The sequence below is a fragment of the Hippocampus guttulatus genome, chromosome 17 (assembly GCF_054856545.1).
Source record: "Hippocampus guttulatus isolate MCC_2025c chromosome 17, RoL_Hgut_1.0, whole genome shotgun sequence".
In the NCBI taxonomy this organism is placed as follows: domain Eukaryota; kingdom Metazoa; phylum Chordata; class Actinopteri; order Syngnathiformes; family Syngnathidae; genus Hippocampus; species Hippocampus guttulatus.
In genome coordinates, this window is record NC_141277.1 from 3075916 (window position 1) to 3092138 (window position 16223).

General features: G+C 44.8%; 1 protein-coding gene across 3 annotated transcripts in view; it reads right to left on the reverse strand.

Moving 5' to 3' along the window:
* The window catches only part of eng (endoglin), a 30591-nt gene extending 16037 nt beyond the window's left edge, over positions 1–14554 (reverse strand). Inside the window, exons 1-4 of one of the 3 annotated variants that reach the window (XM_086135486.1) lie at positions 14417–14554; positions 13835–13900; positions 13496–13635; positions 2930–3072 (exon numbers count right to left, since the gene is read on the reverse strand). In XM_086135486.1, coding sequence (XP_085991612.1) covers positions 2930–3072; positions 13496–13541 — 189 coding nt within the window. In that variant the 5' untranslated portion in view covers positions 13542–13635; positions 13835–13900; positions 14417–14554. Of the gene's footprint in view, positions 1–2929; positions 3073–13495; positions 13636–13834; positions 13948–14416 lie in introns of all 3 variants that reach the window. The other 2 variants (XM_086135485.1, XM_086135484.1) reach the window with 2 other exon arrangements.
* Between the last annotated feature and the right edge of the window lie 1669 nt (positions 14555–16223).

Sequence of the window (16223 nt, forward strand, 5' to 3'; positions counted from 1 at the left end):
TTTCGGCGCTGCCGCTCTGTTAGCAACACGAGAGTTTAGCGGTGTTTGATGTCCATGCGTGAACAATACTGCCCCCCCGCCCCAACATTGTAATTAGGAAGTCGTCTCTGTGAGGGAATATGTGCCATTAGACTGGAGTAACTCATGATAAGATTTGTAGTTTTGAATCAGCCCTAATGAGCATTTGTGTTTCACACGACCAGTCAAAAGTTTAATAGCACTAGCGAGCATGTCGAAACTTTGGACTGGGGCTGTTCAATTACGCTGTACAAATGATTGGGAATAAACACAGCACAGCAACATCCCTGCAGTGAGAATATAATGTTCATAGAAACTCATCTAGCTACATTTTTGTTGTTGTTGTTGTTGCTGGAAAGTAAGACTGTTTACTGGGCTGCGTCCAACAGGGAGATGATGTGCAGGTCTAATGTTAAATTAAATTTTCTTTCCGGCTCATTTTGAGCGGGATCCAAGAAGAATAGTCATGAGCCTGGCTGGGCCGAGGAAAATTTGCAGACCAGTGCTGAACAAATTAAGTCCAGGGAGACCTACGAATCTAATTGTCGACCGGCGTGAACACAGATCCAACAAAAATATATTAAACATTTAAAATATGTGTTCTTTTAAAACAAAAAGAACAGATTTTGCACAATGGCTACTGGATATTGAAGTACTTCGACGCTTGGGACAAACTATTGCCATTCTAAGACGTTCATCAAATATACAGGTAATGTTTCAAGCGGGGGGCCCGGTAGTCCAGTGGTTAGCACGTCGGCTTCACAGTGCAGAGGTACCGGGTTCGATTCCAGCTCCGGCCTCCCTGTGTGGAGTTTGCATGTTCTCCCCGGGCCTGCGTGGGTTTTCTCCGGGTGCTCCGGTTTCCTCCCACATTCCAAAAACATGCATGTCAGGCTGATTGGACGCTCTAAATTGTCCCTAGGTGTGAGTGTGGGCGTGGATGGTTGTTCGTCTCTGTGTGCCCTGCGATTGGCTGGCAACTGATTCAGGGTGTCCCCCGCCTACTGCCCGGAGATGGCTGGGATAGGCTCCAGCGCCCCCCGCGACCCTAGTGAGGATCGAGCCGTTCGGAAGATGGATGGATGGATGGATGTTTCAAGCACTGTAGCATGTTTCTTCGTGGTTGTAAGTTACCTTTGTCAATTGTATTCCTATTTTAAATGGTTGCGGCAGTGTAAAAACAAGTTCATCGCTATCATTCATATTTCCTGTTCTGCCGTTACCATTATTGAGGTCATCAAGGTATTTTGTAAATTTACCCCCAAAAAAAAAAAAAAAAATGAAATGGACGCCCCTTGTCATAACTTTCAACACTGACTCACTTCCTCATTCGTAAAGGATGACTACTGATGCCGTTTCCAGTTATTCTTTTGTTAATCTCCCTGAAAAGAAATTGGCTCCGCTGGTCTCGTCTCAGCCTGATGCCAACGAGCTTGGCTCAGCTAGCCCGGGTGGGACATGAGGCAACCTCCTCCCAGTCATTTCTCTCCCGCCTTCGCACCACCATCAAATAAGAAAAAAAATACCAATAAATCTTGCCAAAAGGGTGGGGGTGTTAATCATTGTGAAAACAAAGAGATGGAGAAGGAGGTGAAAACGTGGAGGACAATGATGTCCCATCTGACTGAACAGCTTGGCAAGGGATGAAGCCAGTCCGCTTCCTTCGCCAAGGTTGAACTGGTAACAAGTCATTTGTGTCGAGTGTCCATATGCGAGCCTGGGGGAGGCAAACGATGAAGCGACAAGCGGTAATCTTGTGCAGGAAAACCGCTCCAGTGTGGCTCAAACAGGAAAAAGATCAAATTAATCAATCGCTTCTGTCATTGTACATTTGTGCTTTTTCATCCGAAAGCTAGCATGGTGCAGATGTAAAATTAAAGGGCTGTACCACTATTCGTTCTTGGGGGGGGGGGGGGCACGTTTGCCTCTCCATCTGCTCGCATGCAGTCATAGGATGACAATACTGCCGTTTTTCAGGCATGAAATGCTGGACAGCGACAGATGCATCCCACGGGCATCCAAATTCCTTTGTTGCACCCACGCAAAATCCAGGTTGGTTTGTGGCATTTCAGAACACAACTAGCACCAGCCTGCCCCCGCTGCTACCTCGACGATCAACTCTTTCAACAACTTGACTGAGTGACAACAACAACGTGCTCGTAATGACGAATATATGAGAAGGATGGAAGAAACCGAGAAGCTTCGAAGAGAGCTCTCTCACTCGATATATTATTTCTATGGGAATTAATGTTGGGGGTGTTGGTAGCTTGCTGTGGTATCAGGAGAACTGAAGTAAATTCCAGAAGGGAGGAAAACAAAACAAAAAAACTTGACATTTGCTTTGTCGACAAAGACGAAAAAATTGAATCACATAAGTAAAGGGTTTTGTTTTTTTGTTTTTTTTGTCAAACTGAGATTCCATTGTGGCCGTATCGCACAGTCGTATATATCAACGTGACATGATTAACCATTCCGTGAACATATCAAAATGCGCTTTGTCTTAAACCGCAACAAGACACAGTTTGTCCGTTTCTAAACATTTGCTGACGTGATATTTGGGAATGGCAGATTCCATTAGAGGAGAAGATATGGATATGAAAATTGTATTTCAATGATGCCCCGCACCACATTCATTTAAGGGGAGAAGCAAGCCTTGATAAACTGTCCTGTCCTGTCCTGTCAGCTGAAGATAATCATCAGGCAGCGATGTCGGTCGCGTGACAGAGCGTGGCGCGATGGATATAAATATCAAATAAGCAATGTGTGACATTTTGACACCCGGGCACTGACGATGGGTGCGATTGCTCGCTCAACTTACTGCTGCCGTTATTACGTCTTAAGCATTTGCGCTTCCTCCCTTGTCGACATTTGCATCCATGAGCCGCAATTAGGAGCAGCTCAACATTCTTACCGTGCCATCAAAGTTGAGCTTGAGGATGTGCACCTCGGCATTGTCCTGTCCCACAAAGCTGGTCCAGCAGCCAAGTTGCAGCTGCCTCACGTATATCCAGGAATTGTCGCGTAGCTCCACGGGATCACACGTCGGACGTGAGGCTGGAAGACAACGCAAAGCGCAAACGGTTGAACAAGGCCTTACTGAAAACAAGGCTGCACAGTATCAACCACGACTTAAATTGTTTGGCCGTGGTAGCGGTTTGTGGGCACATTCTTGTTGAACTGATAAATTGTTGACCCGTGGTCCAAAAGGGTTTGAACTCGGTGTAGTTACTGCGGAAGCATCCCTCTCTGTACGGCACTACTTAAAAATCAATCGTCTGGGATGCGTTTATCAAACGTGTCAGGAAAAGCAGCCGCAGTCATCCATCAATCCACCGGCGCGGGCCGCTGTTTAACCCCGCGGGGGAACCGTGTCTCCGAAGGAGGAATCAATCTGGACGACCTGTCCGGTCACGGATGAGACGTGTGAGGGTTAAATGAATGCCGTGACCTGGGCACCGTGCGTCCGCGCTATTACGTTACACAGTCGGTTACGCTGTCAACAGGCTCTACTCTGACCAGCGGCGAGGGTGATAAAATACCCCAGAGAGAACTTCCTGTTTCCTCAAAAACGAAGAGCATGGAACGAAAGCAGCCATCAAGGTCACATGACTTTTCCACGCCAATCTGGAGCAGTAATTCTTTCCTGACCCGGCTCCCGGGGGAGCGGTAAGACTGTAATCCGTGAACGACTGTACTACCCGCGAGGTATGCCAAAGCGATGCTGCTCGATCTCCGATTGTGCTTCATGACTACTTCAATCACTCTTATCGAGCAATTGTGTCCATGCTATCGTTTTATCACCAAGAAGGTTTGTGCCACAGTGGATGTCCGCTGTGGATGTAGTTCAAGTTCGCATCGCTGTTGGGTTCTTTGACCGCAAATGAGTCAAGAGTCAACCATTTGCACTTTTAATAGATGTCCAAACGCTCACCACCCGCTTAAAGCTCGCCTTGTCCTAAGCGACTGTAGCAAAGCTTACAAGCTTTGATATGAACCGAAAGCGGCACTTGTGCCTTTCGTGGAACAACTTCACGCCTTCCTGGTTTGTACTGCAGCTTGTCTTTGTCCATCCCCATCACGCCAGGGGTCATGGCTGGCTTCCTGTTATTCTGCCTCTCCGCGTTCATGTCTCGAGCTCAAAAGCCATCGCGATCATAAAGGCATTTTTTTTTCCCCCTCTTGTTCTTCTGTGACGGACTCAACTTTCCATGACAGTCACCCCAAGAGGTCTCGCTCATAAATCGTGTTGATTGCAGATTGCATTTGTAAGTGTGTGTGTGTGTGTGTGGGCATGCGACACATTTTTACAAGGCACCATAGGATGTGAACAGCATTCATTTTGCCCTTGTGACCCAGGAAATGCCAATGGCCTCGCTAAGCGGTTTGCTGTTAAATGAGGTATAGAGGACTATTCCATTCCGTGTCCTCTTTATCCACTTATATCAGCCGCCTCCATTTCCCATTTCATGAGGGGGTGGGGGGGGGGGGCTGTTTACGGCAGCTTGCTGATTTCCAGTTTGATGTTTGGGCTTTAGCGAGGGATGGGGGGGAAGCGGTGGGGAGAAGAGACTCACTGAACCGAATTCCACCAATTCATGTCTCGGCGTATCAGCGATACGGACAAGTAAGCGAAACGCTTTGAAGGGTGATTGCCGTATTTTTAAAAACCAGGTCCACAAAGCCGCTGTTCAGTAAACCCACGGGAGATCTGTCTTGAGCGTCGCCGTGGTGATGAAGGGATGCCAAGATCCAGCGATAAACCTTTGTGTTCGCGTCATACTTCTTCCACGCACAAGTTTGAGGAAATGACTCGGTGTGTGGTTTTACAGGAAAAGTACGCGATAAACTTCAGCTCACGACTCAAGAAATAGCTGTTTTCTTTGGAAGATCTAGAAAAAGAGTTGCGCTTCCTCTCAACACAACTTTTGTGGCTTTTACGAGAAGAGCACACGATACTTTTAGCTAAGGGGGGGGGGGGGGGGGGGGGTTAATGAGAGATCCAGAGATAAATCTTACAGTGGAAAGCTTTGTGGCTTTTCAAGAAGAGTATTACGATACCGACGGCAAACAACAGCAGGTCTACCCCCCCCCTCCAAATCTCCCAGAATCACAATTATCTCTGCAACTTCTCAAGATCAACATTTGTCTTCACGCCGTACTTCAAACGAGGAAAAATGTGCATGTCCGAAAAGCTTAGTTGCCTCGTTAGCCAATGACAACATTTCTACTCTCCAACTCCTTTCTGAATTACTATTTGCTCAGCAATATCCAGAGATTAAAATTTTGATTTGTGTTCAATGGCGCACTTGACCTGATGACCTGTTTTGTGGCTTTCACGAGAAAACATACACAATACCGTTAGCAAATGACACCGACTCCACAAGGCAACTCCTCTTGAAACAACAGTTTTATGCAAATATCCGAGGGGGGGGGGGGGGGGGGGGGGGCTGTGTGCTCATCACAACGCTTCTCTCAGTCGCAGGCGCGTGTGGCAAGCGGTGTTGCTTTTACCGAACAACATCATCCCTTCGGCTTACCTCGTTATCTTCACTCTCCAAGCCCTCTCAGAAAGACGGTGAGTGCTTCACTCGAGGAGTACAAGTTTGATTGGCACTCGTCGAAAAAGGTCCCTGTCGACTCTTCATTTTATAGGGTGCAACAGGTGGCCATTGCAAACGTTGCGAAGTAGGGCATGATCATGTTTTTTTTTCTTGGGGGGGGTGGGGGGGTTTAATGTTGTTTGGGGGCAGCACAAACACCAGTGGCTGCTTTGATTCTCCACTAGGTATATACATAAATAATGTTTCGACAACACCTCGCTTGAGCTCCCACTCATTTTCTACACTTCCTGCAACAGCTCACCTCCCACCAGATTTCACAGTGCAACTTCTCCTTGAGCGAGGCTTTCCGTTTGACAGATTTATTCGGGAAAGGATCCCTGCGGAGACAGACTTACATCTGACAAGATAAAACATCACTGCGTGTCTGCGTCAAAAAAACAAAAAAAAAAACAAAAAAAAAAAAACAATCGCCGTTCACGGGAATTCAGACAAATGCCCCCATTGCAGCGGTTGCCAGTGTTTTTCACACACATGCCGAACTTAGGTGGCCCCGTGGTGGTGTGAAAATACAAGAGTTGGTTCGTTTGCTATATTGGCTGCAAGGTGTCATCGGTTTATCCCGATTTATCATCGACTCCTTCCGATTCTTTCTCAGATCAGCTGAGCCATCCGCATGCGTCAATGGGCAGTCAAAGCTAACAACCGAAGCGTAAGACCGCGCAAAAGCCGCAAGGTGCGACACGACTGCTCACACTGTACCTTCACATTGCTGCAGTTCTGTGAGCACGAGCTGTACAGATCCTGTCCACATCCTGCACTCTAGACGGCTAACCACGCCCAACAAGACCTGAAATTGGCCAGGGTTCAAATGGTTCTCATCAGACGTGAAATGAGCTGAGTTGGGCATAGCATTGAATGTCGTAACCCTAGCAATTTTTTTTTTTCCTCCTGGCATGTCCAAAGCCATATTGCATGATGTAAAGCGCATATGACGCCGGAGTTTGCAAAATATCACATTCATATTTGTATCGCTAGCGTGTAGCACCGGTGTTCAGTTCAACGTTTGCTTCTTTCACGATGTAAAGACTCGCAGGCCGGCATGATCATCTTCCCTATAATGGACTGTCCACGGGAATCGTATTCCCTCAGAGAGTATTCCTCTCATTTGTTTCCAGGATTAAATGAAAACACTCTTATTATTCTGAAGGCTGAGGCGGGCCTCCTTAAATGAAAGCTCACCGTGCGTGTAGGACCAATATAATTATGCGGAGTGCACTCCAGCTCCACTAAGGGCGACCGGTGACCGTGTTTGGTCGTTCCTGGAGACTTTGAGATGATTTATCTTCTTAGGGAGGGGATCAATGCGGCCCAACACAGAGCTGGCTGGCTGGCTGGCATCCTGTACTTCTTCCTACTTATTCCCTTTTGTTCCACGGAAGCGGCGAAATCCCTGACAGCAAGTGTCTTGATGTGTTTGCACTGACTTAGCATACACGCACCACACAACGTGACTAGAATGTGGATAGCAGTAGGATGGACACAATTGCGCAATATTTTTTGAAAAATCTGTTTAGTTTAGTTTTGTTTTTTTAAGCAGCAGCGGCGTCGAAGCCAGTGATGCATTGCAGGGTGCACTGTACTGTATTTGTGAACTATATTATTCTAACTGCTGATAATCCTCCCTTAAGAGTAGCACATTGCTCCACGCTCTGTTAAACATCAACAGGGTCGATTAGAGAATAAAAAAGTCAACTGATGGGAGTTTTTTATTTTTGTGGGAGAGCAAGGAAAGTGATGAGCCCCGTGTTGGAAATGATGGAGGAGTTCTCCATTAAAATCGCAGTTACAGATGACATGCTATTGAAAAGAGAGATTCAGCAATGTTTGGCAATTCATCACGACTGAATTTTAGTGCGCAGATGTATCAAGATTAGGATGGAAACATTTGTTTTCCCAGACACCACTTTGTTTGTGTGGTTGAATATTATGATAATGCAATATTGGATTGTGATATTTTAAAAAAAAATGTTCTTGTTATAATATAAACCATCCCTCTCATATTTGTGTATTTTTCATGCAACGTTTGTTTTTCATCCAATATTTCTCTAGTTTCCATTATTTTGGGATTTCCTAATATGTTTCAAGTCAACAACATGCTTTTTTTTTTCTTCAAATATTTTGCATTAACTTGATGTTTTGTCCTCGGCCACTCCAATTAGCAAATCCCTACCGTATTAAAAGATGAATTGTGCGTCTCCCTCTCATTGTAAGAGGAAAGCGCTTGTGTCTGGAGTAGGAATCACCATGAGGAAGGGGAGGGGCCAAAGTTTCTTGAGTAGTTCGGCGGGAAAAGGCGAGCGTCAAGGCTACAACACGCGCACACACACGCGCATACACACTCACAGTTACACACAGACACGGCAACAGGCACACGCGGGCGCGCACAAACACACACACGCATACACCTATTGTCCTTGCGTTTCCGCTGCTGCAGATTGAGGCCTGACCATCCACAGGAAGGTAAACAAGCTCTTATCAGTACTCTGCAGGGGCATGCACTGTCCCTTGGCCTCTCACCCCTGTTGCGTGCTACACACCGCCGCATAACCTTCCTGAGCATCTTGCTTCCTCAACCACCTGAAAAGCTATCCATAAAAAACACACACAGACACGCACACGCTCACAACACGGTGATTAGTGGTGTCAAAAGTTTTGACGGCTTCAAAAATGCGGCGAGCCAAAGGGGGTGTTCCAGCCAGGACGCGTTTGGAACGGAAGCCAGGACGTAATCGCGGAGCCTGGAGACAGCCTGTCTTCACACTCGCGCTGTTTACACCTCGGGGAGCCATTCGTCCGTCGCCTCGTCGTTGTCGGAAGCCGGCGGAACGGCGAGTGCAGCGGTCGGCGTATGGAAGGTCTATGGCTCACTTCCTCTGTGCTCGCTTTATGCCCGTAATGAGACATTCCGAATCCACGCAGGCACGTTTGCTTCGATGCTGTCATTTGTCGCGTCGTAAACGATAACGCATCGCTTTTATGTACACGCTCATATATACCGTATTCCCGCAATTCACGGCATTCGCAATGTCCCATGTCGGTACCGCGGAGAAAAGCCCTTCTGTAAATGTATTTCCAGCGACTTCGGAGCACTACCGGCGGCGTATATTTGAAGAGGTGCTTAACTGAGTCTTGGCATCTATTTGAGTGAAGGCAATTACGTGAGGCTTGGTCGTACCCTGCCCCAGGTGTCACAAAAGATGGAGTTACGTAATCGTCCACCTGCGTGTGTGATGAACACAAAGACAAAATTAAAAAGTTCTGTGTTAATCAAGCGCGACTGAAAGCGGAGACAAATGCCACAGTGTCTGTTCCCAATCGCTGGAGATTGATGAAGCGACGCAACAACCTACGCGTCATCCGCAACCGGCCAAGAGTCGCTAATTCTTGTTTTTGTTGTGTTTTGTTTTGATATATTTTGGACCGTTTCTTTCCAACGGATATGGAGGACTTCCAATTTGGAAAGGAGGAAGCGAGACAAGGGCTATGATATTTAAGTAAAGACGCAAGCCAAGTGGAAACAACAAGGGGAAATGCACGGTGCTTATGAGACGAGAGAGGTTATCACTCTCGGTAGCTCGTTGAATACTCCCGCAACGCATTACGAGCTAATTAAAATGTTGCAGCAGTTAGGAGTTTGACTTCCAGCGATGTGGAAAAGTTGGAAATGTTAACGACGTCGAGGTTTTCGATATCAGCAGAGTCCTAAACGAATTTGTCAGACAACTTTTAACACAAACGGTACCAAGGTAGTTTGAGTCGAAACAGAACTCAGGTTTTTTGGGGAAAAAGGCAAACTTTAAAGTTCAAATTGGCATCATGAGTGCACGTCTGGCAGAAGGAGCCAAGTTTAGGGAGACTGTGGTTTCCACATTTTTCGGTACCGGGAAAAGTGGACGTAAGGGGCTTGCAAGAAGCTGAGAATAAAAGACGTCCCACTGCAGAAAGTGAGGAAAACAAAACGACGTTGACATTTTGTTGATTTTGAAGCATCTGACCGGCAATAAATTGTGAAATTAGACAACCAAGTAACAACTTTTGTGATCTGCCCATCGGTGGAATGATCATTTACATATACAAAAAGTCGCTAGTTGCTTGCAAAACAAACACGAGAAACGTCAGTGAAGTTGCTCAATGTCGTGAGAAAGTCACTAAATTGCCAACTGACGAGCCCTCGCGGCACTTGAACGAGGCATAACAGCAGAGTGATTTGCACTATCGCGTCACAAATGGATATCATCGCTGACATCATTCTTTGTGCCTTACGACGGACGAATGGCTAAGACATTTTCTCAGGACTTTTTTTTTTTTTTTTTTTTTTTTTTACTGGGTGATATGCAAACATGCTTTGGTCTGATTATAAAAATCTCATTAATGTTTTCCTGGGACGTGAATGAAACATTTGTTCCAATGCTCTCAGGATTTTCTTATTGCGTCAACATGTGCGCACACACACACACACACACACACACATTGTCACACACGGGCTACGAAGATGCGATAGGGATCTCAGGTCTATAAATACAGATTGGGCCACGTTGCACCTGAATCAACAGGATGACGACCCGCCCAGGGCTCGAATCAAGAGGCTAGCAAACACCTCGTTGGGAATGACTCTGTTCCCAAAGTCTCACGAGGATTTTTTTTTTCTTTTCAGGATTATTAATAAAAAGGAGGTTCAAAATACAATTTACATGTTTTAGTTGGGAAAGTACTTGGGGGGGGGGGGGGGGGGGGGGACTTCAGGTGTTTGAATAGAAGGCGGAACTTTCAAAAGGAACTTTTCAAAAGGATGCGTCTTGATGGACACATTTTTCCTGATGTCATGTTTTTGGAAAAGTCCTCAGCCTCGATGCTAAAAGATTGGGGCGAAGCAAATCAGCAATCGGGGTATGGAGCATTTGTGCCAAGATCTTTTTTTTTTTTTTGTGTGTGTGTGTGACTAATCTGTCGGGTTCAATTAAAGCGCTTATGCTCTACCGCATAACGTGATCCTCATTAATTCACATCCCGAGTGAATGATTGAGTGAAATTAAGATAAGACTCAGCCTTGATGACAAATGAGCTCACACTTTCAATTCTTTTCGAGTACTTTAGATCATTGGTGGGTCAAGGCGGCCCGTGACTTTGCACCCTCGCAGATCCATCCAAATGGAGATACTTCCTTCGAGAGCCTCCGGGTCCGCCCGTGGGCACACACGGTCGAGAGATAACGGAGTACATAATGCCCGGTCTTATCGGCGCAGACAGCAGGCATGTTGACATGGGCACAAGTGGTCGCCATGCTGACGAGGCATTTATCTCGACGACGACTAATGAGCCGTTCAGGGCAAACTAACTGCGGAATAAGAGCACTGGGCCAGACATCACAATGAGGGCCAACGTTTGAATTCTTTGGAATAGTCCTTCATGTTTGTTCTTGTGTGAACGTGTGATGTTAAAAAAATAATAATCTGCAATTGAACAAAACTCTGCCGGTCAACATACCTCACGGAGGCTCAGTTTGCCGAGTGTTTTACATTTTCTTTGACTTTTTTTTTTGGTGACACTTTTTCTAGAAGATGGACTACTTCAAATTAAGAACACAAAGTTGGAAATTTTATAAAACTCAAGCGCCACCATTCGCATTGCTACTTGTTATCAAAGCAAGGTTAAAGCAAGGTAGACACGTACGAATTATCTTTCTGCGTGCGGTTAACATCGAGTTGGGGCAAGCCACGGACTCCGCGGTTGTCGTGATGTGAAACGGAACAAGAGCCAATGGGGAAGCGACCTGAAGCTTGTATTGAGGAGCAACTTGTGTAAAGTGATTGTCTTTCATGTCCAACAAGTAATTCCATGGAGTAAAAATGACAAGTCAAAAGTTAGAAGAGCATTTCCTCCTATATCTTTGCATTTCCCAGCAGTCTTGATGCCCTGTGGCACTATGCTGCCCCATAGAGGTCACTCTTGGTACTACAACGAACATCTGGTTTTGGGTGAGGGACTGTGATTGTTTCTGACGATTTGTGTGTGGTGTGCTGCTGTACTCCACGCACACAAAAAGGTCAATAAGAACGCAAGCGACAATTTGCCGAAAATCCTATTGAATATTTGTGAAAGAAACCAGGATTGGAACCTATGTATTTATGTATTTTTTTGTTTGTTTGTTTGTTTGTTTATTTAAATAATTGTTGGCCCACAAAAATATAGCAACGTATGACGTTTATCAGATGATTTTTCCGTATTATTATTTATCTATGCTGAATTTTGCATGGTGAGGTTTTTCTTTCCTTACTGGGATGGTCGCAAACAATTAAGTTTCTGGTCAGTCAAGAGTTCACAATGATACACGAGGAATAAAGGAGATTGGCACTGGAGCCTTCTTTGCAGTGCATGGGGAGTTGAAAGAGAGGAAAAGCAAGGCAGGCAGAAGTGGATTGTTATTTGGGAGGGGCATAACACTGAAGGAGATTGAAATCGGTCTGGGCCAGCGACAAGTGGTCGCGTCTGTCTCCCTGCCACCCAGTCTGACGGCCGCCCGGGTCTGGCTCACGCCGCATTAAAACACAGGAAGTGGCCTGTTTTGACTCGCCACGCCGATTTTTCGCATGACATCGGCCTCCTTTCGTCTGAGAAAGCCCTTCCGCGTCTCATCATCGCCTTTGAGATTTGCACTTTGGAATACATACGCGCTTCACATCCAATGCAGTTGCAAAAATGGAACCCTCTACTTCCCAGACTGTATGTCTTGTGATTACAGCTCTCTTTTTCCCTTTGAAACATTTTCAACTAGCCTCGCTTTTTCTCCAGGCGCTGGCTAATGCGCTTTTGTATTTTCACTTCAGCCCGTGGAGGCATACTCCAGGGTGGGCACAACCACAGCAGGAGGTCCACAAGCGCCAACTGAGACGTTTGCTGCAATAGCACATTCTGCACGGTTTCCCCACCTGTCAAAATGCTACCGACTACTCAATAAATGATAGATTTTAGAATCAATACCTCAGTTAGGTGCGAGATAACTATGCAAATTTACCCTTGACAGTCTCAGTCAGAGCTGTGCATCATTAGAAAATAGACAATTCTGTCGATTGTGTGAGAATTGATTGTTGAATGGTGCCTTGAAGCAATTAATGCAAAACAGATCGCTGTGTTTGGCTACAAACCCAATCCGACTTGTTATTAAGGTAGTTTATGTAAAATTGAAAGAAAAGTGCATCTTCTTCTGAAAAAGTGGTGGTAACAGAAGAAAAATGTCTGTCGTTATTTTTAATTTGAGAGAATGACAAGCCTGAAGTGCATCAGCGGTACTGTTAAGAAGAACAAAAAAAAAGATAAAAATATGGAAAAAGAAATTGTCAATGAAAAATCAGTATCACCCATAATCCCATATCAGTCGGGCTCTCGCATTCCATCTAGCGATGGACGGCGATTTCCACTAGCTTGTATGTATGCGGCTGATTGAAGGTGACAAAAGTGTGATTTTAGCATTTATAACGATAACAATATTAGCTGAAAACAAAATTGAGCATAGCCATAAATGCTTTACTTGTATCACGTGTCCTCCTCCTCGTTAGAAGCAAAGCTAGCGATTTCCGCTAGTGTCAAATACACAGCTGCTAATTGAGCGAAATTAAATCTGATGCAGTATATTTTCGGTCAGGTATTATAGATCCAAGTATATAGTTAAAACATAATGCAGGATTACATTATAGTTTAATGAAGAAAGGGTATCAAGTGTTTTTTTAAGGTACACTTGCCCACTGACTGCTGTCGGTTGATGGGTGGGATTTTGAAGGCTTGTTGTTTAAATATATTGCGCACAGGTAGTATTTACGGTATATTTTGATGAAGGTATGATATGAAATCAAGTGACTCACCTGAGACAACGGCAGTTAGGCAAAGAAGAAAACCGAGCAACTGCATGACGGGTCTCCAGTTGACGTTTCGAGGGATGTGGATGCAGAATTTCGGGAGTCTACTGGAGATGTATGCGTCCGTTAAAATGAACTCTGAGGGCCTGCAATAGATGAGTTTGAATGGGAATTTTGAATGGCAATGTAGAAAAATTAAAAATGGGATTTAGTTAATAACAACAGCATTCCGGGGGAATTCAAGGTTGACGAAATCTCTATTTTTTTATTATTATAATGTGAGTCAATTACATAAAATACGATACAGCTGCACAAAAAAGTAGATCCAGGATTTTGCAAAATCACCTGACATTCTCCCCGGATTCCTTGATGCACAATCGGAAGTTCGAGGGTTATCGTCTGGTCCCTGTACTGTATTGGGAGTGTTTCAGGAAGCGCTTATACTGCAAGGCGTTTTGCTTAAAATAAAATCACAATGCGCGATCAGATAAGGAGCAGGAGGCTGACTCCTGTTATGTGATTCACATTGGAGGGGCGAAAGGAAGAGTCTATGTAAACTGTTTGTTCAAATAGAACTCCCGGACGAGGAAAAAACGCTATCAGGGATAACGTGAAAGTTGCGAAAGTGTTAATGAACTTGAAATGTTAGCGGCGGGGTCCGAGAAGCTTAATATTTATGAATGCTGCGCGTTTTTATAATCTAAAATCTACTTCAGAAGAGGAGTAATTTCCAAAGTTAGCAAATAATAAAATACTCGGGGAAAACTTCGATGAGTGAAATGTGGCGAAAGTGGCGCTAAAATTGGGCTATTCGCAACAATGAGCACCAAAATGGCCAATGTTTACGAATATTAAAATCACCCATATTCAAGAAAATGGGACTAATTCATTAAGCTAACAAAGGTAAAAGGTGGTATACAGACATACCTTTTCTAAGCGACAGGCGGTGAGTTAAAGGGAAGCTGCAGGGGTTTTAGTCCACGCGTGGAGGATGAGGTTTCACTCAGCGGTGTGAGCGAGTCAGACTTGTCCAAAACTTTGGCCACTCATCTGGGCGGCGCACTTGGACTTTGCTACGCCCCCCCCCCCCCCCCCCCCCCCCCCCCCACGGAGACCAGCACACCTCCCCCGGTCGATTTCTATAACTCTTGTCTCCCTCCACTCAAATCCAAGTGTTTGCGCGTAAACGCCGTTAATGTTGACATAGAATATTACATTAAAAATGTTTCCACAAATCTCAGACACTGTTACTTGAAAGTTGGCTGCTCTAAGCAGCCATCGGCTCTCTGATTTAAGCTTTCAGATCTGAATGACGGTGGAATAGAAAACTAGAATTCAACATTTGTTCTTCACAAAAGGAATTATTAATCCTCTAATTAAAAACGTTCAGTTTTTCTCTTGTCCAAGTTACTTTTTATATATATATATAGAGAGAGAGAGAGAGAGAAATTAAGCATAAACATAAACCTACTGAGCCTAAAGCTAACAGATAATGGATGAATGATGTTAGCTTTTAGCCTCAAGACAGGTGTAAACATTTGAAACAAAAAGGTTTTTTTTCTTGCCAAACATACCTGCATGTGTTTTTGTCAATGGGTGTAGTGTGTGCGTTGTGCGGGGAGAATGACTCATCTCATTCTGTTCAGTCCAAAAAGGATGTTGTGTCTACTTGCAATCTATTTTCCCACTCACTAATCTGTATTTGTTAAATGGTAAATGTCATTGTAATGGGAATATACTAGAGTAAACTGCCAAGTATGATCAGATTATGTCTGGGTGAAGCAGTATGTGGCTTATTGTTTGAGGTTATTCTCGTACCCCTGTTCCAAATAACCACAAACAATTGTATGTTTGTTATAATGACTCGATTCCAGAAGAGTGTGTCTCCTGCAATATGGTGGAAATCAGCAGTGACGGACTTTTGCTTGTGTAGACGTGTAGATTGCTGAGACTGCTTCCATTCTATTCCCACCCCACCACTAGCCCCAATATTACAATAACAGGAAACAATTGGCCGACATCTTTCATCGCGGCTTGACGTCGGTTCCCGCATGGTGCCACCGGATCTCTGCGGTGCCAGTCGGCCCGCCACCACGCCACAGGGCTTCGAAGGTGAGGAGGCTGGGGGTCATTGTGAGTTTGAGCCAGCTTCCTTATGTTCGTCTGAGACAACATCTAACGCATGTTGGGCTTGCCTGCACATTCTAATGACAGCCAATACAAAATGCCTGCCTTTACATGGCCAAAGAAATACAAATAATATTTAGAGAAAAGAAATAACAATGTCCCAGTCTCGCCTCTGACCAAGAGCTCAATCAGATTTCTGTGATGTCATCACCTGCACTCCTTACAGCCATCACAAAATGATGGAAGTTCTTATTTCAAGGTGGAAAACCTCGGCAATTTTGCACACAAAAAATTTGTATTATCCTAAATAAAAGGAAAGAAAGATGACAAATACTGTATTAAAAGAACATTTTAAAAATGTATAACTAAGATGAAAATCTAGCTTGTTTTATTGATCCGTGCGTATAGCTATCAGTTGTACATTTTGGTAGAAAAAGATTTACTTGTATTAAATATTCTCTGCCAGGTCATTTTCTGTAGTTCCACAGGGGAGCGTTATATCACGAATGATGCTAAAGTGTCCTGTCATATGAACGCCGGTTTCCGTTTTAGTTTAATTTGCTTGTCCGGAATGCTCCCGCTGTGTCATCCACGTGCTGCCCCATTG